This window comes from Neoarius graeffei, chromosome 22 (assembly GCF_027579695.1).
Source record: "Neoarius graeffei isolate fNeoGra1 chromosome 22, fNeoGra1.pri, whole genome shotgun sequence".
In the NCBI taxonomy this organism is placed as follows: domain Eukaryota; kingdom Metazoa; phylum Chordata; class Actinopteri; order Siluriformes; family Ariidae; genus Neoarius; species Neoarius graeffei.
This window is the reverse complement of record NC_083590.1, coordinates 43,900,755-43,925,277: the sequence shown is the minus strand read 5'-3', so window position 1 is coordinate 43,925,277 and position 24,523 is coordinate 43,900,755. Positions and strand designations below refer to the sequence as shown.

Below are 24,523 nucleotides of genomic sequence, written 5' to 3'. Positions count from 1 at the left end.
CATGGCAGGCATGTTGTGACACAGTTTTCTATGGTCTACATTGCACTCACTTTCAAAATGACCCGAAGTGGCAGCTTTGATGTTCACGAACGTCCCCAGCAAATAGATACATTGTAGATAATAACAATATCCAGAGTGTGAACGTGGATTTAGCGCCATGAATCATATCCTTACTGATGAGCACAACAGAATGAATGTATCCACACTGAACAGCCTTCTTTTCCTCGCTGTCAATGGGCCAGACGTGCGTTCCTTCCCTGCTGAGAAATGTGGATTAAAGAAGGGCGAAACGCGACGGATAGCGCATCGACGGGAAAGCAGAAAAGGCCACATGAACTGCGCCATTAGAGCAAACTGTTCATTTAGTATTCATGTATTTTAGTGATTTTCAAGTCACTGTCCATTTAATCCGGAGGGAGAGAAACATCACAGCAACGCGACAAGCAATGTGAATTTTGTTGTGTGTTAGTGTTCGTGTATTTAGTCAGAGAGATAGGAAGATGAATTTACTATCTCTGGTTTAGTGTTCGTTTTCATTTAGTGTTATTCATTTGATATCATCGGATGTTATTGAGCTGTTAGCCTATTGTTACCTTAATTTTGTGACGTTTCATGATTAAAAAAAAAAATCCCCCCTTCTGTTTTTTTGACAAATCGCACCCTGTACACATATAGACCCTTCCCACTGACGTCACCGGAAACCGGAAGTAAACAGACCCTGCGCCATATTGGAAGACCAACAAACTCGTGATCGGGGGAAATAACGGCAGCGCGCGGAATTTAAACCCACGAGGCACTTGATTCATCATAAACCTACAATGGTAAACTTTTGTGCTGTGTTAGGGTGTTCCAACAAAGCTGATGGGAAAGGTGAAAAGAAGTCGTTCTTCAGAATACCAGCTGATTGAGACACAAGGGGAGCAAACTAAGGAGCTTTCTGCCAGGAGACAGAGAATAAGTGTATTACTGAGTGTCTGTGAGCAAAGGAGAGCCTGAACGTTGCAACCTCCCTATTGGCTGTTTGTAAAAATGTATCAATTGTTGCCCTTCATCGCGGGCTCGAGAGACGAGACCTGATGAGTTAGATCGTTGGTAGCAGAACAAAATGTCTGGACACAAATCGGGTTTTCAGAAATGGAAAGAAAATAAACGCAGGGTCGAAAATACAAAAAAGGAGGCAGAAAATGCAAAACGAGTTTTAAGGTAGGACAAATGGTTACTTTTCTGAGGCAGCCCGCCGTGGCTGCAGGCTTTCAGTTGTCATTGAATGGTTACTTTTCTGAGGCAGCCCGCCGTGGCTGCCTGCAGGCTTATTTATTATAGCCCATTTAGTTAAAATAGTTGATCTAAAATGTTTATAGTTATAGTTATGTGATGGTTGTCCTCAGTGTTCGAACTATGCCGATATTTTCGGGGGGTCCCTTTTTTTCCCTGGGGGGGTGCTTGCGCTTGTCTCGGAGCGCGGATCTCCAAACACATGAGAAGCCCATATTACGCACATATCACGCGGACTCCACACACGCATCGCGTCTGAAGTCATAACTCATCAGGGGAAATCGTGTCCGCATTAGCATGTTCAAAAAACAACCTCGCGTCAACAATGATACCACATGCAAGAAAAAAAACAGTCAGGCTACTCAACAACCAACCTGGCAGCAGCCGTCGTTGTCATATCGGTTTATTTTATCTTTGATGTAAACACAACACTTCAGATATGCAAATGCTTCCCGTTACACACGATTGCTATGTCAATAAACATCATTTTGCCAATATTTTAGAGACCCCCCAACATTTCCCAAATCATGTTTTCAAGGGATCTCATGTCTGTTTCAGGGGATCTTGGATCCCCCGAGTAACCCCGTAGTTCGAACACTGGTTGTCCTGATTTAGACTGGTGTGTTTTTTTTTTTTTGGTTGGGGGGGGGGTTGCGCAATGTTGCAGTATAGACCCTTCCCGCATGACGTCATCGCGCCGCGAGATTTCGGTAGTCGCCATATTGGAAGACCAAGTACACATCTATGCAAGTACATACATACATAAAACAAACTACACCTAGGCAGAACCGGCCCTGGCTACATTTCAGGTGTAGTTTGTTTTATGTATGTATGTACTTGCATAGATGTGTACTTGGTCTTCCAATATGGCGACTACCGAAATCTCGGGGCGCGATGACGTCATGCGGGAAGGGTCTATACTGTAAGTGGGCAGGGTATACAGAGGTTCTTTTAAATTATTGGCCAACCATAGCAGCAGTTTTTCATTTCAAGCCACGGGGTGGCACCAAAACCAATTTATCACACTAAGGTAAATGTGACGTCAGTGCCAGTGCAGCAGCAAAGTGATTGAGGATATTCCAGGGGTATTTCTGGTCTGTCTGAGTGCATTATGGCAGCAAACCGGCCCCAAACACTGATTTTCCTTCAAAATATACCCCAAACATTGCAAGGTACAAATCTGACGTGATTTTTCAGCGAGAGAGAAAGAAAAAAAAAAGCGTTCTGGGGAGAACACTGATGTATGTTACCACAAAGCTGGAAGCACACAGTTATCCATCATGACGATACTCCTGTTCACAAAGCGAGCTCCATGAGGCCATGTTGTGTTAAGATTTTCACGGAAGAACCTAAGTATCCTGCACAGAGCCCCGACTGAACTCAACCCCACTGAACGCTTTTATAATGATGTGGAGCACCAACTGCACCCCAAATCTCCTCACCCAACATCAGCGCCTGATTTCACTCATGCTCTTGTAGTTGAATGAACACAAATCCCCACAACCACGCCCCAAAATCTAGTTGAAAGCCTTATCAAAAGAGTGGAGCTTATTATAACAGCAAAAATCTGGAATGGGATGTTCAAATAGCTCTTATGGTCAGGGGTGCACATACTTTTAGCCTTCTGGTGTATCTTCTACGTAGTAGTCTGGTTATTTTTGTTCTCCAAAACAAGAGAGGTGGCTTTTAAAACCCTTTAATGCGCAACATGGGTCACAAGTGACCCGGCTGCGTTTAATTTGCTTTTTATCTCTGCAATAAATTATTTTCATGACCCCACACTCAATGAATTCCTCAATTAACTTGTTTTTGTTAATTTCAAAACTTTTTTAAATTTATATCTCTAAACGATTTTAAATAAAAATACTTTTTTTGTCACTACCCCTCTAATGCACAACATGGGTCACAAGTGACCCGCATTCATTTTCTATGGAGTTTTGTTGAAGGTTTAGTGTTTCTTAGCTAGTTTTTTTTTATTATTAATTTTTCATTTAATTTACCAAGTTTCCATCACTTATTCAGTTTTTTTCAAACATTAATTATTCTTTTCATTAATTTATGGTAACCCATTGAATTATAACACTTTTTATGTAGCTATATTATATTTGCACACATGGGTCACAAATGACCCGCATTAATTTGCTATGTAAAATTAATAAGAATCAGAATTTATTTGCAGTAATATTTGAAATTAGTTTATTTCATCATTTAATATCAAAATTTATCATTACATATTCAGCTTTTCAAAAACAGCAATAATTATGTTCATTCCACTATGGCTACTCCATGAATTGGAATACATTTTGTGAAGCAGTACAGCGGTTGAACACATGGGTCAGAAATGACCTGTGTTGGCTAAGTGATTGTGATTAAGATAAAAAATATTATGAGAACCATTTCACTACAAATAACAAAAAAAATAATATTCTAAAAATCTAAATCATTTCTAATAGTAATCTGATTAAAAAGGTTGTTGGTATATTTAAAACATTAAACATTGTACATTGTACATTATGTACAGCAACTAACACTGTAAACACCAATACTGAACTTCACTGCATTAGTAGCTATAGTGAGCCATGGACAACTGGAATATTAACTTTCAAACTGTGGGGAAGTGGTAAATGTAACTGAATAAAACTGATTGGGTAAGATAATATTATATTGGCATGGGCACAGGCATGTATACATTGAGAACGCGCCGAGACAGCAGTCTCAGTTCTTACATGTATCACAAATGACCACAGTAACTGAATAGTCCTTGCATATAGGCCGTGTGCATTTGGAGCAGGAGAGGGTTACTTTCCTATCTCTGGCAGTTGGACAAAGGCTGCATCTCTTCCTCTTGGATTTTCCTCCCTGTCTTAAGTCCTCTTGTGGATGGGTGGTCTCAGCACTCCCCCTTTTCACACCACATGTTGCCATGGCCTCAGTAACATTCCTCCGGAGATGAACAGAGGTCTCCATGCGCCTGTTCATAAACTTTTATAAACTTTTTAAATATTGTAGGTGAAAGTATTGATTTTTTTAAGGTGTAAGTGAGAAAACCATATCCATGCTTGGAATTACATTAGAAATGAATGCGGGTCACTTGTGACCCATGTCTGCGAATTAATGGAGAAATTACAAATACATGTTTATTTATGAGATACAAAAGTAAAAATGATAAAAAATAGTTTTTGTGCATCAAACCCTACCTAATCTGTCAATTTATAAAATATTATAGGGTTAAATGTATTGTTTCAAGAAGTTGTAAGAGAGAAAACCATGTCCTTGCTGGAAATTACATTAGAAATTAATGCGGGTCACTTGTGACCTATGTTGTGCGTTAGAGGGGGTTACAATAGCTTGCGCATTATTAATCAGCTGATTGTCCTTTTTGGTGCTCACTGACGTCAGTATCATTGGTACCGTACAACTTGGAGTATGCCGCGCACGAAAAAGGGGTAAAACTCTTATAAGAGCCTATAATACATTATAAACTATTAAATGTTTAAACAAATTACATCAGTTAAACACTCAGTATTGATGGAACGCCTGGTGCGCAAAAAATAACCTACATAACATTGTGAGGAAGGTATATTACTGGAACAGTGGTATACCATGAGCTGCAATTGTTTATTACTGAGACCTTGAGCGCGCACACACAATCTCTCCATTAGACCTGAACTATTCAGCATAGCAGCACCTATTTCTTTGCCTGATTAATCAACCAAATAGTCAGGGTTTTGTGTTTGCGCGCAAAGCTATAGATTAAGGAATTAGCTGTGAAGGTGAAAACAGAGTTCATGCCAGATTTCCAGCACTTCCGATTTTCCTACTCTAGACCGAATTCCGGTTTGGGCGAGAGCGCGCGTGCGGTTCAGCGTCAGCCGCAGAATCCCGGGATGAGTTTATCAGACACGGAGCCTGGGGACGCATCGCCCGATCCGGGTTTTTGCTTTGGGGATACTGGACAAGATAGTTTGGATTCGGGCTTTCTATCCAACAGCCTTCCGTATTTACATCCGAGCAGCTCTTTGTACCGCGCATCCCTTCCTCCTCTTCCTCCTCCTCCTCCTGCGGCGGCTCTGCGCAACGACCTCGGCTCCAACATCAGCGTCCTCAAGACCCTGAACCTGCGATTTCGCTGCTTTTTGGCCAAAGTGCATGAATTAGAGCGCCGCAACAAAGCACTGGAAAATCAGCTTCACGAGGCTCTGGAGGCTAATAATAATGACAAAGGGAAAAGAAATTGCGCTGTCCATTCAGGACCAGACTTTACAGCAAGTTCAGTCAATGCAAATGACTCTGCATGCTTGACAAGGACTTTATTAGGACCAACGCTGAATAGCACTGGACTCATTCCTAGAAACAAGATACTGGTTGGAAATTTGGGCTCAGTAGGTGTGTTGGACTCGAATTCCAATCTTTCCCCACCTTTCCCCCATAACCCAGTATCTCCAGTTGATCCTAAGTCAATCTCCAGTACCACACAGAGCTGTGATGAAAATGGGACAGAAAGGCTTACCAACTCCCCACCTGAAGTCCTTCCCACCTCGATTTGGTTTCACAACCCTCCTGGGAGGTTCAACAATAGCTGGGAGTTGAGAGTTTCAGGTCCCAAAATGTCTTGGCCATACCAAGATGGAGTTGGGGTTCAAATCGACACCATCACACCAGAAATCAGGGCCCTTAACAACGTACTGGCCAAAGTGAAGCTGGAAAGGGATGAATACAAGCAAAGGTCAGCATCTCTCCATGAACCATGGTCTAATATGCTCTGAACTAGGGCTGGGCGATATCAATAAATTATCGTAATCGTGATATGACCATTCATATTGCCAGTCAGTTAAGTACCGCGAGTATCATGATTTAGCAGAAATACAGTATCAGCTTTCTTCCAGAAATGGACAAGTAGCTGCAGTGTTTTGCCTCCATGACTAAATACATCAGTGAAGAGTCTATATAATGTAGCATGCTACGTAGAACTAGCTTAATAAATATTAGGTCTATTATATTACAGTCTTACTATTGGCAGTAGTGGGAGTTGGAGGAGCGGACAAACTGTCTGCATGTGCTGTTGTTCTTTTGTCTTTAAACATTATTTTCATAGCATAATCTATATCGTGAGAAATATCATGAAAATGTCAGTAAATATCCTGATTTTTAGGTCATGTCACCCAGCCCTAAAAGCATGTTGAAATATGGCTGTAAAATATAGCTTATGACAGTATTTCAGTCCTCCACTCACTGTATGCTTTTTGCACAAGTTTGTTGATCCCAATGCTGTATGCTTTTTGCACAAGTTTGTTGATCCTAATCAGGGACATGGCTGGAAAAAATCTGCCCTGATCCTCCTTAATATCATATTGCATTTTGTATACATTAAATATATTCAGTCAGACATCCAGTTGAAATATTTCTGGGCCATCCTCCAGATACAGGTACCCTTGTTAATGTCTTTACCCCAGTAAAGATGACCATAATCTTAATCATAATACTGAACATTCTGTTATTGAAGGATGCAATTCACATCACCTACAAACTTAGTCAAATTAATGGAGACTAATCTTTAATTTTGAGATATTTTTGGTTTATCAAGCATGTTTTTTTTAAACCTTTGTGAAATTTGTAACCCCTGCTCAGGTATATGTTGTCTCTAAAAGGAATTGATATGTATCTTACAGACAGTGTTGTGTTACTAAGCAAGTGTTCTCCAATACTGATTTCAAATTACAGTACATGACGAAGGAATCTAATTACATTTGGATTATGGTCTGACCACTTTGGATCTAACTAGTGTATATGCTTTCATACACTTTTATGTAAAATATGCGTATACTGTTTTAGGAGTCCAGCATAGCGTACGTCTTTACATGCATTAAAAATAATTAAAATAACTAGACCAAGAAATCTTACATTTAGACCTTACATGTAGACAATTGATGTTAAATCCTTCAATATCAGGAAGATGAAATGATGCATCCATTATACATTTGTGGTCAGAAGTATACATACATGGACAAGAATATCATCATGGACATGAATGTTGTCACTTTCAGTGACTTTTTTTTTTTTAACTGCTGTTTTTCTGTGGCAGAATGACTGTATAACATACAACCCGATTCCAAAATAGTTGGGACAAAGTACAAATTGTAAATAAAAACGGAATGCAATGATGTGGAAGTTTCAAAATTCCATATTTTATTCAGAATAGAACATGGACGACATATCAAATGTTTAAACTGAGAAAATGTATCATTTAAAGAGAAAAATTAGGTAATTTTTAAATTTCATGACAACAACACATCTCAAAAAAGTTGGGACAAGGCCATGTTTACCACTGTGAGACATCCCCTTTTCTCTTTACAACAGTCTGTAAACGTCTGGGGACTGAGGAGACAAATTGCTCAAGTTTAGGGATAGGAATGTTAACCCATTCTTGTCTAATGTAGGATTCTAGTTGCTCAACTGTCTTAGGTCTTTTTTGTCGTATCTTCCGTTTTATGATGCGCCAAATGTTTTCTATGGGTGAAAGATCTGGACTGCAGGCTGGCCAGTTCAGTACCCGGACCCTTCTTCTACACAGCCATGATGCTGTAATTGATGCAGTATGTGGTTTGGCATTGTCATGTTGGAAAATGCAAGGTCTTCCCTGAAAGAGACGTCGTCTGGATGGGAGCATATGTTGCTCTAGAATCTGGATATACCTTTCAGCATTGATGGTGTCTTTTCAGATGTGTAAGCTGCCCATGCCACACGCACTAATGCAACCCAATACCATCAGAGATGCAGGCTTCTGAACTGAGTGCTAATAACAACTTGGGTCGTCCTTCTCCTCTTTAGTCCGAATGACACGGCGTCCCTGATTTCCATAAAGAACTTCAAATTTTGATTTGTCTGACCACGGAACAGTTTTCCACTTTGCCACAGTCCATTTTAAATGAGCCTTGGCCCAGAGAAGACGTCTGCGCTTCTGGATCATGTTTAGATATGGCTTTTTCTTTGAACTATAGAGTTTTAGCTGGCAACGGCGGATGGCACGGTGAATTGTGTTCACAGATAATGTTCTCTGGAAATATTCCTGAGCCCATTTTGTGATTTCCAATACAGAAGCATGCCTGTATGCGATGCAGTGCCATCTAAGGGCCCGAAGATCACGGGCACCCAGTATGGTTTTCCGGCCTTGACCCTTACGCACAGAGATTCTTCCAGATTCTCTGAATCTTTTGATGATATGTTCAAACTCTTTGCAATTTTACACTGTCGAACTCCTTTCTGATATTGCTCCACTATTTGTCGGCGCAGAATTAGGGGGATTAGTGATCCTCTTCCCATCTTTACTTCTGAGAGCCGCTGCCACTCCAAGATGCTCTTTTTATACCCAGTCATGTTAATGACCTATTGCCAATTGACCTAATGAGTTGCAATTTGGTCCTCCAACTGTTCCTTTTTTGTATCTTTAACTTTTCCAGCCTCTTATTGCCCCTGTCCCAACTTTTTTGAGATGTGTTGCTGTCATGAAATTTCCAATGAGCCAATATTTGGCATGAAATTTCAAAATTTCGACATTTCGTCTCACTTTTGATATGTTGTCTATGTTCTATTGTGAATACAATATAATTTTTTGAGATTTGTAAATTATTGCATTCTGTTTTTATTTACAATTTGTACTTTGTCCCAACTTTTTTGGAATCGGGATTGTATATCTTTATTGAAAAAAAAGAATTTGGTGCACAAATTTGAATTTTATTTTGGGCTTGCTGAAATTAACCCATTGACGCCGGATGCTGCGTCGTGCAACATTGGCCCTAGCGCCAGTTGTTGCATAACGCAGCATTGCCCCAAATGCTGGTTGCTGCATAACGCAGCATTGTTGATTTGTCATTATTTTCAAGACATATGCCAATTTTTTTTTTTTTTAATAAAAATGTGTTAGTGTTAATGCTGAATGAGCATGATCCAATAAAAGCAGATAATTTTATCTTTTAAATGCAACTTATTTCATGTCTTTATGTGCTTCAGAGGCTGAGATATTGAATTTTTCATAGGCATTTTCAATTAATTATTTTTATTTCAGAAAACCCTCAGGCAGATGGGGACCTTTTCTAAAAACTGGCTTAGGCATTTGCAGACGTTTTTTTGCAGGCGTTTCAGGCGTCAATGGGTTAACACGGTCAAAAATATGCAATCCCAAATTAGGAAAAAGGTGGGATATGTTGAAATTAAAACTAAAAACAATTAGTTGTAAATAATCTTTGACCTGTATTGCAGTCAAAATAATACAACAGCACATTATTTGATGTTTTACCTCATTAAGTTTATTGTTTCTTCAAAATAAACATTTTAATTGCGATTCTTGCAACACATTTCAAAAAAGATTGGGACAGTAGAGCATTTTCCACTTTATAACGTTGCCATTCCTTCTCACAACACCTAAAAGATGTTTAGGAACTGAAGACTCCAAGTGGTGAAGTGTTTCAGGTGTTATTTTGTCCCATTCTTCATGCAAACAGGTCTTACGATGTGCAACAGTACAGGGTCATTGTTGTCATATTTTTTGTTTTAAAATTTGCCACACATTCCCTTTTGGGGACAGAGGAGACAGGCACCCTTTTCTTCCACAGCCACGCCTTTGTAACGTGTGCAGAATATGGTTTTGCATTGTATTGTTGAAATATTCCTGGAAAAGATGTCATCTTGAATGCAGCATATGTTGCTCCAAAATCTCAATTAGAGAAGTGTAAGTTACCTTTGCCAAGTGTACTGACACAACTCCATACCATGACACACTGGCTTTTGGACTCGTTGCTTGTAACAGTCAGTAACAGTCTGGATGGTCCTTTTTGTCTTTGGTCCAGAGTACATAGTATCCATTTCTGTGGGAGGAAACCGGAGCACCCGGAGGAAACCCACATAGACACAGGGAGAACATGCAAATTCCACACAGAAAGGCCCCCACTGTGTGATGGTCCATCCGAGATGTCGCCGAGCCCAGAGAAGTTGACGATGTATTGCAGAGCTTGACAAAGGTTTCCCAAAGTAAACCCGAGCCCATGTGGTTATATCAGCTAAAGATGAATGACGGTTCTTGATGCAGTGCCATCTGAAGGATTGGAGAGCACGGGTGTTCAGCTTAGGCTTGTGCCCTTACCCTTTACGTATCAAAATTTTTAACTGGCATTAGTTGATGTAACTCTGTATTGCAGAGCTTGACAAAGGTTTCCCAAAGTAATCCCGAGCCCATGTGGTTATATCAGCTGTAGATGAATGACGATTCTTGATGCAGTGCCATCTGAGGGATCGGAGATCACAGGTGTTCAGCTTAAGCTTGTGCCCTTGCCCTTTACGTATCAAAATTCCTCCAGATTCCTTGAATGGTTTAATGATGATATGCACTGTAGAGCGTGATGTATCCAAATCTCTCCCTATCTTTCTTTGAGAAACATTGTTTTTAAACATTTCAATAATTTTGTCACGCATCTGTTGACAAACTGGAGATCCTCGGCCAATCTTTGCTCCTCAAAGACTAGGCCTTTCCTGGATACTGATTTTGTACCAAATCATGATTACAGTCACCTGTTGACATCACCTGTTTCAAATCACATCATTATTCATTATTATTTAATTGTTTTACCTCATTACTATATATATATATATATATATATATATATATATATATATATATATATATATCATCTCATTATCTCTAGCCGCTTTGTCCTGTCCTACAGGGTCGCAGGCAAGCTGGAGCCTATCCCAGCTGACTACGGGCGAAAGGCAGGGTACACCCTGGACAAGTCGCCAGGTCATCACAGAGCTGACACATAGACACAGACAACCATTCACATTCACACCTATGGTCAATTTAGAGTCACCAGTTAACCTAACCTGCATGTCTTTGGACTGTGGGGGAAACCGGAGCATCTGGAGGAAACCCACGTGGACACGGGGAGAACATGCAAACTCCGCACAGAAAGGCCCTTGCCGGCCACGGGGCTCGAACCCGGACCTTCTTGCTGTGAGGCGACAGCACTAATCACTACACCACCGTGCCACCCATATGTATATTTATATGTATATGTATGTATGTATGTATGTATGTGTGTGTAACCGCCTGAGAACCAAGAAAAAAACGTCTCTCAATTTCTCTTTTGTTGTGATTTCCTTACGAGGAATTTCCCAGCAACCCTCCTAGTCACATGATATATCATTTGGAAAGCCCAAGATGTACTCTTTACAAGACACCAGGATTCAAGTGAATAGCTTGAAAGAGTAATAGAGTGTATCTGTAAAACAAATGTCAACTACAGAGGACACAAGTCTATAGGTTGGTTCTCAAGAGGATATATAGTGCCTTGCAAAAGTATTCATCCCCCTTGGTGTTTGTCCTGTTTTGTTGCATTGCAAGTTGGATTAAAATGGATTTTTGGGGGGTTAGCACCATTTGATTTACACAAAATGCCTACCACTTTAAAGGTGCACATTGTTTTATTGTGACACAAACAATAATTCAGATGAAAAAACAGAAATCTGGAGTGTACATAAGTATTCACCCCCTTTCGTATGAAACCCCTAAATAAGAGGTGGTCCAACCAATTCACTTCATAAGTCACAATTAGTTGATTAAGATCCACCTGTGTGCAATCAAAGTGTCACATGATCTGTCACATGATGTCTGTATAAATCAACCTGTTCTGGGAGGACCCTGACTCTGCAACACTACTCAGCAAGCAACATGAAAACCGAGGAGCGCTCCAAATAGGTCAGAGACAAAGTTGTGGAGAAGTATAGATCAGGGTTGGGTTATAAAAAAATATCCCAAACTTTGAATATCCCAGGGAGCACCATTAATTCCATTATAGCAGAATGGAAAGAATATGGCACCACTACAAACCTGACAAGAGAAGGTCGCCCACCAAAACTCACAGACCGGGCAAGGAGGGCATTAATCAGAGATGCAACAAAGACACCAATGATAACATTGAGGGAGCTGCAGAGATCCACAGTGGAGATAGGAATATCTGTCCATAGGACCACTTTAAGCCATACACTCCACAGAGTGGGGCTTTATGGAAGAATGGCCAGAAAAAAGCCATTGCTTAAAAAAATCACGTTTGGAGTTTACCCAACAGTATGCAGCAGACTCCCCAAACACATTGAAGTAGATTCTCTGGCCAAATGAGACAAAAATTGAACTTTTTGGCCATCATGGGAAATGCCATGTGTGGTGCAAACCCAACACCCTGAGAACACCATCCCTACAATGAAGCATGGTGGTGGCAGCATCATGCTGTGGGGATGTTTTTCATCTGCAGGGACAGGAAAGCTGGGCAATTCTGGAGGGAAACCTGTTTGAGTCAGCCAGAGGTTTGAAACTGGGACGAAGGTTCACGGTCTAGCAGGACAATGACCCTATAAACATACTGCTAAAGCTACACTGGAGTGGTTTAAAGGGAAACATTTAAATGTCTTGGAATGGCTTAATCGAAGCCCAGACCTCAATCCAATTGAGAATCTGTGGCATGACTTGAAGATTGCTGTACACCAATGCAACCCATCTAACTTGAAGGAGTTTGAGCAGTTTTGCCTTGAGGAATGGGCAAAAATCCCAATGGCTAGATGTGCTAAGCTAATAGAGACGTACCCCAAGAGACTTGCAGCTGTAATTGCAGCAAAAGGTGGCTCTACAAAGTATTGACTTTGGGAGGGTAAATACCTATGCACACTCCAGATTTCTTTTTTTTCATCTTAATTATTTTTTGTGTCACAATAAAACAATAATTATATCTTGACATACCCCAAGAGACTTGCAGCTGTAATTGCAGCAAAAGGTGGCTCTACAAAGTATTGACTTTGGGAGGGTGAATACCTATGCTCACTCCAGATTTCTGTTTTTTTCATCTTAATTATTTTTTGTGTCACAATAAAAAAAAACAATTTGCACCTTTAAAGTGGTAGGCATGTTGTGGAAATCAAACGGTGCTTACCCCCCAAAATCCATTTTAATTCCAGCTTGTAATGCAGCAAAACAGGATGAACACCATGGGGGATGAATACTTTTGCAAGGCACTCTGTGTGTGTGTGTGTGTGTGTGTGTGTGTGTGTGTGTGTGTGTGTGTGTGTGTGAACAAATGAAATGAAGTTGACCAACAAAACATGAAATATCTTGGGCTCATACTGTCGGCAACGAAATATAAGTCATCGTGAATTTAGAAATTATTGCTTTTCTCATTTTTATTTGAATTTTCCATTCTGTCCCAACTTTTTCTGATTCGGGGTTGTACATACAGCATACCTAATTTATACCATTTAACCTACAGTGGTGCTTGAAAGTTTGTGAACCCTTTAGAATTTTCTATATTTCTGCATAAATATGACCTAAACATCATCAGATTTTCACACAAGTCCTAAAAAGTAGATAAAGAGAACCCAATTGAACAAATGAGACAAAATATTGTACTTGGTAATTTTATTTACTGAGGAAAATGATACAATATTACATATATCTGTGAGTGGCAAAAGTATATGAACCTTTGCTTTCAGTATCTGGTGTGACCCCCTTGTGCAGCAATAACTGCAACTAAACATTTCCTGTAACTGTTGATCAGTCTTGCACACTGGCTTGGAGGAATTTTAGCCCATTCCTCCGTACAGAACAGCTTCAACTCTGGGATGTTGGTGGGTTTCCTCACATGAACTGTTCACTTCAGGTCCTTCCACAACATTTCGATTGGATTAAGGTCAGGACTTTGACTTGGCCATTCCAAAACATTTAACTTTTATTCTTCTTTAACTATTCTTTGGTAGAACGACTTGTGTGCTTAGGGTCGTTGTCTTTCTGCATGACCCACCTTCTCTTGAGATTCAGTTCATAGACAGATGTCCTGACATTTTCCTTTAGAATTTGCTGGTATAATTCAGAATTCATTGATGGAACAATGATGGCAAGCCGTCCTGGCCCAGATGCAGCAAAACGGGCCCAAACCATGATACTACCACCAGTATGTTTCACAGATGGGATAAGGTTCTTATGCTGGAATGTAGTGTTTTCCTTTTTCCAAACATAATGCTTCTCATTTAAACCAAAAAGTTCTATTTTGGTCTCATCCATCCACAAAACATTTTTCCAATAGCCTTCTGGCTTGTCCACGTGATCTTTAGCAAGCTGCAGACGAGCAGCAATGTTCTTTCTGGAGAGCAGTGGCTTTCTCCTTGCAACCCTGCCATGCACACCATTGTTGTTCAGTGTTCTCCTGATGGTGGACTCATTAACATTTAGCCAATGTGAGAGAGGCCTTCAGTTGCTTAGAAGTTATCCTGGGGTCCTTTGTGACCTTGCTGACTATTACATGCCTTGCTCTTGGAGTGATCTTTGTTGGTCAGCCACTCCTGGGGAGGGTAACAATGGTCTTGAATTTCCTCCATTTGTACACAATCTGTCTGACTTTGGATTGGTGGAGTCCAAACTCTTTAGAGATGGTTTTGTAACCTTTTTCAGCCTGAGCATCAACAATACTTTTTCTGAGGTCCTCAGAAATCTCCTTTGTTCGTGCCATGATGCACTTCCACAAACGTGTTGTGAAGCTCAGACTTTGATAGATCCCTGTTCTTTTAAAAAAAACAGGGTGTCCGGTCACACCTGATTGTCATCCCATTGATTGAAAACACCTGACTCTAATTTCACCTTCAAATTAACTGCTAATCCTAGAGGTTCACATACCTTTGCCACTCACAAATCTGTCGTATTGGATAATTTCCTCAATAAATAAATGACCATATTCTTGTTTCATTTGTTTAACTGGGTTCTCTTTATCTACTTTTAGGACTTGTGTGAAAATCTGATGATGTTTTAGGTCATATTTATGCAGAAATATAAAAAATTATTAAGAGTTCACTGCAAAAAAAACTTATGACTAAATTTGAGGAGAAAATTCCTTAATACTAGTGAAATTATCTTGCTGCATGGATGGATAATTTTACATGACAAAACATATTGGAATAAGTTGGTTACAATCTAGAACTAGTTTTACTAATCTCAGAGTTGGTGTCTTGTATTCTTCTACACTGAATACAAGACACTAACTCTGAGATGAGTAAAACTAGTTCTAGATTGTAACCAACTTATTCCAATATGTCTTGTCAAGTAAAATTATCTGTCCATGCATCAAGATGGGGTGTAAGGGGTGTCCATGCGCTTTGCAGTACAGCCAGTGCTGTGAGGGTCGGCTAGCCTAGTTTATACTGGGCGAAGAGTGAAATCAAGTAGCCTGCCGATGAACCGTAGGGCATCCCAGCCAACCTCACCTCCTAGTGGTACACCCTGGAAACTAGTTCCTCGCGGATCTAGGCCAACGAGGCAATGGCTCGGAGAAGGAAAACTCTAGAAAACACCTACTGCGATGGGCTAACAACCCACCCAGTTCAATTCATTGTTACCGAAGCACGGACATCTGAAACCAATCAACCTTGCTTGGAAGAGGGAATGCCTCAGCCTCTGAGAAAAATGACGCAGTGTAGTGAAAGCCGAGAGGAAGCTGCACCGCCGATAGCCCTCCTGACTTCCAAGAAAACCCTGAGACTAGGAAACTGGAACGTAAGAACAATGTATGAAGCAGGGAAAACAGCACAGATTGCTAATGAAATGAAGAATTACAAGATCGCAATCCTCGGACTGAGTGAGACCAGATGGACCAATTCAGGGCAGCTGCGATTAGCATCAGGAGAAACGGTACTGTATTCAGGCCATGAAGACGAAAATGCATCCCACACAGAAGGAGTGGCTCTCGTGCTCACAAAGGAAGCTCAACGCTCCCTGATTAGCTGGGAAGCAGCTGGCCCAAGAATAATCGTAGCCCTCTTCAAGACCACACAAAATAAGATTAAGTTACACATAGTACAGTGCTATGCTTCCACAAATGAGGCAGATGACGACCTGAAAAACAGCTTCTACAATAGACTACAGAATATCCTGGAAAATGTCAGTGAGAAAGACCTACTTGTGGTCATGGGTGACATGAACGCAAAGGTTGGAGCAGACAATACAGGTTTGGAAGAAGTGATGGGAAAACATGGTCTTGGTGAAATGAATGAAAATGGAGAAAGATTCACAAACCTATGTGCTTCAAACAACCTGATCATAGGTGGCAGCATCTTCCCACATAAAATAATTCATAAGGCCACATGGATATCCCCGGACCATGTCACAGAAAACCAAATCGATCATTTCTGCATCAAGAAGAAATTCCGGAAGTCGCTGCTGGATGTGCGTGTCCAAAGAGGTGCCGACGCAGCATCGGATCACCACCTACTACTGGCCAAGGTGAAGCTCAAGCTAAAGAAAATCCAAGCACCAAAAGGATGTGCCAGGAAAATGTACAATGTTACTTCACTGAAAGACAAAGCAATATGCACAGAATACTCTTTGGCAGTGTCAAACAGATACCAGGCCCTACAAGAAATGCTGGAAGATGAAGACTTGAGTGTAGACCAGACATGGCAACAGGTGAAAAACCTATGGTCCGATGAGTGTGAGAAAACCTTGGGACTGAAAAAGCAGACACAGAAGGAATGGATCTCCCCTGAAACAGTGAGAAAAGTGGAAGACCGGAAGACTAAGAAGTCATTGCTAAACAACAGCAGAACCTGGCTTGAAAAAAAGGAAGCACAACAGAAGTATACCGAAGCCCACAAAGCTGTAAGACGAAGTGTTCGGGCAGACAAGAGGAAATATGCAGACAACCTGGCAAAGGAAGCAGAAGATGCAGCAGCCAAGAGAAATATGAAGGCATTATATGATACCACCAAGAAGCTTGCAGGGAAACACCACCGAGCAGACAAGCCTATCAGGGACAAAGCAGGCACGGTGCTGACCAGGACAGAAGACCAACTCGATAGATGGAGAGAACACTTCAGTGAGCTTCTCAACCGACCATCACCTGAAGATCTACTGCAAATTGCACCACCAGACACCCTGCTAGATCTGGACTGCAGCAAACCAAGCAAAGATGAAATAAGAAAGGCAATCTCCCTTCTAAGAAATGGGAAAGCGGCAGGCCCAGACAATGTTCCTGCAGAAGCCATCAAAGCCAGCATAAACACCTCAACAGATGCCCTACACACCCTGTTTAGCAAGATCTGGGAAGAGGAGGAGATACCACCGGATTGGAAAGAAGGTTATCTGACCAAGATACCAAAGAAAGGAGACCTTAGCAACTGCCAAAATTACAGAGGGATAATGCTGTTGTCAGTTCTGGGCAAAGTCTTCAACAGAGTACTCCTGGAGAGAATAAAAGCAGCAGTAGACAGCAGACTGCGTGATCAACAGGCAGGTTTTCGTAAAGATAGGTCTTGTATAGATCATATAGCCACCCTCAGGATCATAATAGAACAATCAATTGAGTGGAACTCTCCGCTGTATGTTAACTTCACTGACTATGAGAAAGCCTTTGACAGCATCGACAGGAACACACTCTGGAAGCTGATGCAACACTATGGCATTCCACAAAAGTTCATCACGCTGATTCAGAAAATCTATGAAGGCTCGTCTTGCAAAGTCATGCATGGAGGACAACTGACCAACAGCTTCGAAGTGAAAACAGGGGTCAGACAGGGCTGCCTTCTATCACCGTTCCTTTTCCTGCTAGGGATCGACTACATCATGAAAAAGACCACTGAAGGCAGGAGAAATGGAATCCAATGGACGCTTTGGTCTCAGCTGGATGACCTAGATTTTGCAGATGACCTTGCATTGCTGTCCCACAAGCTCAGTCAGATGCAAGAGAAGACAACATGCCTGGCACAGGTGTCTACACAAATAGGGCTAAACATCCACCTCGGCAAGACCAAAGTACTCAGGATAAATGCAGCTAATGACGAAGCAGTTATGCTTGGGGAGAAGGCCCTCGAAGAAGTCAACAGCTTCACGTATCTGGGCAGCATAGTGAACAAACAGGGAGGATCCGATGAAGATATCAGGGCAAGAATAGGAAAAGCAAGGGCCGTCTACATCTCTATGAAAAACATCTAGAAATCAAGAGAGCTGACTACCCCAATAAAGATACGCCTGTTCAACTCAAATGTCAAATCGGTACTCCTATATGGCTCAGAAACTTGGAGGCTGACCAAGACAACAACCAAAAAACTGCAGACGTTCATCAATTGCTGTTTAAGAAGGATCCCGAGAATTCATTGGACGGACCATGTACGGAACGAAGTGTTATGGGAAAGATCCAAACAAGAACCCATCGGGAAGACCATCCTGCAAAGGAAGTGGAACTGGATTGGGCACACCTTGCGAAAGCCAAGTTCGAACGTCACCAGGCAGTCCCTGACATGGAACCCTCAAGGGAAGAGAAAACCAGGACGCCCCAAGAACACATGGCGACGTGACCTGGATGCCGAGCTGCAAAGAGCAGGCTACTCTTTCCGAGAGGCAGAAAACCTAGCACAGGATCGGCAACGCTGGAGAGAGGTTGTCCGTGGCCTATGCGCCGCAGGGAGCCAAGGGCCTAAGTAAGTAAGTAAGTATGCATCAAGATAATTTCACTAGTATTAAGGAATTTTCTCCTCAAATTTATTTTTCAGTTTTTTGCAGTGTTCACAAACTTTCAAGCACCACAGGAAGGGTTAAATGTCCCTTTGTAAGTTTCACCTTAACCAGACACTGTCAGTAGCCATCAGCAAGCATCTGACAGAATTCTGGGTGGATATTTGACCACTCTTCTTGGCAGAATCGGTTGAGTTCAATTAAACTTAAGTGTTTCCTGGCACAGACTTAATTTTTAAACACAGTCCACATAATTTTGATAGGGCTGAGGTCAGGACTTATTTTTAGCTAAATGTCAGCCTGCTTTATCCTCCACAACCTCCATGTGCATTTGGGGTCACTGTCCTGTTGGAACAACCAATCGTGTCTCAGTTTCTGATGGTTTGAGATTATGCTGAAGAATTCTCTTCATTATTCCATACATTTTGTGCAATGCAACAATTCCATTGGGAGCAAAACAGCCCCAGTGCATGATGCTGCCCAAGGGCGTAACCATGGTATAAATATTGGGGGGGTCCAAATTTGAGCCCTTCCCAAAATATTTTTAAGTGCATTTCGTGCAATTTTTATATGGGCCTATTGATAAAGATGTGCTTATCTAGAACATTGTTTTGATGAATACAATTACCAATGAACATGTTAACATTTATATCTTGTTTTTTTTTTTATTGTGTATCAGGCAAAACACAAAACAGAATGTGCAACTGCAAAACATGTAACGCAATACAACATACAAAAAACATGTAAAACATTGCATGAAAATCTGTCACACCAGAGCTAGTCACACACACACACAAACACACACACACACACACACATTTCAAACATGCAGAAATGCCAAATTGCTACAAAAAAATGGCTACCAAAGCAATAGAAAGGAGCATTACCCTGGTTAATAGGTCAAAACAACATAGAACTTTGTAGAAAATATATTGACTTTATCTAAATAAATGGCCCAAAAATATGGAGGCGTTCAAGAATAGAGGGCTACCGCATGACGTCACCGTACCGCGAGATTTTGTTAGGGCGCCATATTGGAAGACCTCAAGTATATACATACAAAACAAACTACGAGCGAGAGTGAAGTGACACGATGGTTGATAAGTCTGGTTATGTGAGTACATTACCAGCTGCAGAAAGGGCACGGTATGTGGAGAAACTGGCTGTGATTGATGGGTTTGACCCATATGATAAGGCTCGGGGCAAGGGAGAATGGAAACATAAGGAGGACTTGACACCAATTCTGCCATCTGTTTGCTACCCAGACATTGTAAACTATTTGTTGTTTACACCCAGTGCCTACACTGCTGATGACTTGAAGGCCTACAAAGGGCTACAGGCTTACAATTATGTTGTTAGTGGCTTGGTTCATGATATTACAGCTGTTGTTAAGAATAACCTACATATAGTTATGGCCAAGGTAATCTTGTTGATATTTATCTTTTAATAATATATCTTTTCAGTTGAAAAATTAATACTTTTTGCTATTATTAAGGTATCCATAATTTAGGTTAATTTATCCAAATTATACATATGTATTTATGATCTGTGCCTACACAACAACTATGCTTTATTTATATAATAGGAGGGAGAGCAAGCCCCAAACCATCCTAAAATTATTATTATTATTATTATTATTATTATTATTATTATTATTATTATTAAATTGTAGAAGTCTGGGAGGCTTGCTCCTCATACAGTTATCAACTTGGGGCCAGTTTAGCATGTTTTAAATCTGAATTTCTTGCGTTTGCTTACCTCAAAGTGTCCGCAGATCATGCACAGACTTATCCATTTTATCCACAGTTTTTTGCCAAGTCTCACACAGGTTTCTTTCAAGTCTACTGTTGGGCCAATACATCATAAATAAAACAGCTCAGATTTGTTTGTTTAAGTCGTTTGCCACTCCACTTTATTCTCGTGGGTTCACATACCGCTGCCGTTATTTCCCCCTAATCACGAGTTTGTTGGTCTTCCAATATGGCGCAGGGTCTGTTTACTTCCGGTTTCGGGTGACGTCAGTGAAATCCCTCTATAATGACTGACCAAAATGATAATTTTATTTAATTTATTTACATTTAATTAAAGGACAGTATGTTCTTATTACTAGCCTACTGATGACATGCAGCCTATGATGAGGTTAAAAATAAAGTTGTTTTAAGGACTCGTAATACAATGCTCTTTACCAGTTCATCTTCAGAGCAGGTTTCTGTCTGTTCCCTTCCTCCATCATGCCTGTGACTCTCTGTGACAGACTCATCATGTCTGTGACTCGTCTGGAAAAAAAGGCGAATGTCAGCCCGTTGGTCCTTCCAAGGGCGTAAAAACGGTGTTGATATTGGTGGGGACATAATTTGGCCAAGCGCCCCAGTGCGCCATGGTTGTCGCACGAAATGTGGCCTACACTGTACAAATGATTGGTTGTCCATTCCTTTGTGTTATTTTGATTTTTAGCACCAGGTACACTCAGTCTTAGACTTAGGCTAACATCTGCATGTATACGGGCAATACATTATCACACAGAGAAAGTGGACATTGAAGTTGCTGTGAATTTCGCTGTAGTGGATGACCTACCCAAAATACAACAACACAATCAATCAAAATTATGTGCTGCTGCTTCATTTTCACACAACTTTTACTATTTTCGCACATTTGAAACATCATGTGCTTCCTTTTGAGTTACTGCAATTTCAGAATCTGGAAGTAATGTAGGTATGGGTAGTAGAAGTGTGAAGAGTTTTGGTAGTTGTAGTGCATTTTGCAAAAATGTTTATTCATTAAGTTGAAAGGGTTAAGTGACAATTGTTTCATCTCATCTCATTATCTCTAGCCGCTTTATCCTTCGACAGGGTCGCAGGCAAGCTGGAGCCTATCCCAGCTGACTACGGGCGAAAGGCGGGGTACACCCTGGACAAGTCGCCAGGTCATCACAGGGCTGACACATAGACACAGACAACCATTCACACTCACATTCACACCTACGGTCAACTTAGAGTCACCAGTTAACCTAACCTGCATGTCTTTGGACTGTGGGGGAAACCGGAGCACCCGGAGGAAACCCACGCGGACACGGGGAGAACATGCAAACTCCGCACAGAAAGGCCCTCGCCGGCCCCGGGGCTCGAACCCAGGACCTTCTTGCTGTGAGGCGACAGTGCTAACCACTACACCACCGTGCCGCCCACAATTGTTTCACATTTTTACATTTTATTGCAGAGGTTACATACACATGCATATACATATGCATATACATGCAAACAATGAGCAAGAAAAAAGTAAATATAAGTAAACATTTAGCATTACCTACAAGCATTTATTAGTGTGTGTGTGTGTGTGTGTGAGAGAGAGAGACAGACATAGAGAGAGATTGCAAACAGAAACTCCTTGCTGTTACAGGATCATATGACAAAAATGTCATATTATGTCTTCCTTACGTTTTCTTTTATTGCCCGACATCACTGCCTGTGTGCTGTTTTGCTGTAGCAGCGAGCTGGATGCTGATTTTACCGCTTGCTACTGCTTACAGCCAATGACAACAAAAAACCATAGCAACGTCAAGGCAACGGGAGGTGGGCCAATCAAAAACCATAGCAACGTCAAGGCAACGGGAGGTGGGCCAATCAAAAACCATAGCAACGTCAAGGCAACGGATGGTGGGCCAATCAAAACTTCATAAAGCTTTTTTACCTGCTGTCCCCACCAATAGTCAGCCGTCTTTGAGAGGTCTGTTCACAACTGAAAATCAGCTGGAAGCGATACCGCGTTTGGTGTTTTTATTCAGCGTTTCCCGCATCGCGGCTTCTCCATTCAAAAATGGTATGGACATTTTAAACTCAGCTGAATATTGGTATGGACGCGTCCATACGCATTTTTACGCCCATGGGTCCTTCCTTTTCTTTGCGGCTACCGCCATTTGAATGTGTCCACCAGCAGCCTACCTGACAGTCCGACTGAGTGGATTTTCAAACCAACGAACCACATGGGCTGACCCAAGTGCACAATCATAGGGGGTGGTCGCAAAGGGTTTTTTTGTTTGTTTGTTTCTCTGTGCTTCCTAAATTGAAAGTAAATCGGACATAACAAGGATTCATTATATAGCCATGGTTCAGGATGGCATATTATTTGTCTCATATTGATTTAATACGCCAAATATTGGGGGGGACAGATTGGTACTTTCCCAATATTGGGGGGGACATGTCCCCCCCAGTGCCTATGGTCGTTACGCCCATGATGCTGCCACCACCATACTTAACAGTTGGTACAGTATTTCTCTATATTTCTGGTCACTGTGGCCAAACAACTCAATCTTTGTTTCATTCAACCATAAAACTTTTCTCCAAAAGGCTCTTTGTTTGTTTGTCCATGTGGTCAGCTGCAAACTTTAGTTGAATTTGAAGCTGTCAATTTTAAAAGCAAGGGCTTCTTCTTAGATGGCAGCCTCTCAGTCCATGGCGATGCAAAACTTGTTTGATTATAGACAGTGTTCCAGCAGCTTCCAGTTCATGGCAGGCCTGTGCCTTAGTGGTTCCTGGATTGTAATTTCTAGTCAGCCAAGGGTGACAATTTTGGTGGTCTTCCAGCAAATTGGCTACACCTCCCAATAACTTGTACTTACATTAAGTTGTTTGAACTGATTATCTTGGAATCTGCAGTTGTTTAGAAATGGCTCCAAGAGACATTCCTGGGTTTTGTAAATCTGTGATTCTCTTTCTCAGGTCTGCACTGATCTCCTTGGACTTTCCCATTGCACTGTGTGTTGGTCAATCCCATGAGTGCTGTCTAACAATCCCTTTTTATGTTGTGTACAGAGAAGCTACCAGCTATAGTCAATCATGATCACTAACAGGAAGTTCAGAGGCCATGGCAAGTTAAAAGACATTTTGGAACTCTCAACACCAATAATGAATAATGAACCTAAGTTTATGTATATTTCTGGACCTGTATGTGTAATTTTGACCCTGTGCTGTTTTCATGAAACCCAAAATAAATTAAAACTTTGTGTAACAAACTCTTAGATTTTATTTATATTAAAGATATATGTGGCAGCGGGGGCGTGGTCAAGCGTCAGTCTGTGAATGGAGGGCGGAGTTAGGGAAGGTAAGTGGCAGAATTACTACACCTGATGGGAATTAACCTGTGTTTGTGTGTCTTCCCCAGTGACCGTACCCTATAAAGAGGAGAGGTGCTTCTGTGCTCCACCCACCTAGAACTCTTGCTACAGTGGTGCCGAAACCCGGGACTCGGAGTACAGAACAGCCCCATGGAGTCCTCCCCCTTCAAGGACCTGGTCCATGCCCTCGCCACAGCCCAACAGAGCCAGCACCAGGTGCTGGTCGCCCTCCGGAAGGAGCAAGAACAACGGTTTGAAGCCCTGGTGCTGGCGCAGCAGGAAGATTGCCAGGCGTTCCGGCACCTGCTTGCGTCGGTGGGGTCTGCCATCACCACCGGCGTGGACCCTCCCCACCTCACCCTAACAAAGATGGGTCCGCAGGATGACCCCGAAGCCTTCCTCGCTCTTTTTGAGCAGGCAGCAGGGGCGTGGGGTTGGCCGGTGGAGCAGCACACGGCGCGCCTCCTCCCCCTGCTAACAGGTGAGGTGCAGCTGGCCGTGCTACAGCTCCCCGCCGACAGCCATCTGGTCTACGCCGACCTTCGCAGGGCTGTCCTCCAATGTGTGGGGCGCACACTGGAGCAGCAGCGGCAGCGCTTCCGTGTGCT

General features: G+C 41.7%; 1 protein-coding gene across 1 annotated transcript in view; it reads left to right on the top strand.

Moving 5' to 3' along the window:
* Positions 1-5,063: 5,063 nt before the first annotated feature.
* Positions 5,064-24,523, top strand: part of iffo1a (intermediate filament family orphan 1a) — a 66,466-nt gene continuing 47,006 nt past the window's right edge. The window contains exon 1 of the mRNA XM_060904843.1: positions 5,064-6,001. Within this exon, the coding sequence (XP_060760826.1) occupies positions 5,064-6,001 (938 nt within the window). The remainder of the gene's footprint in view (positions 6,002-24,523) is intronic.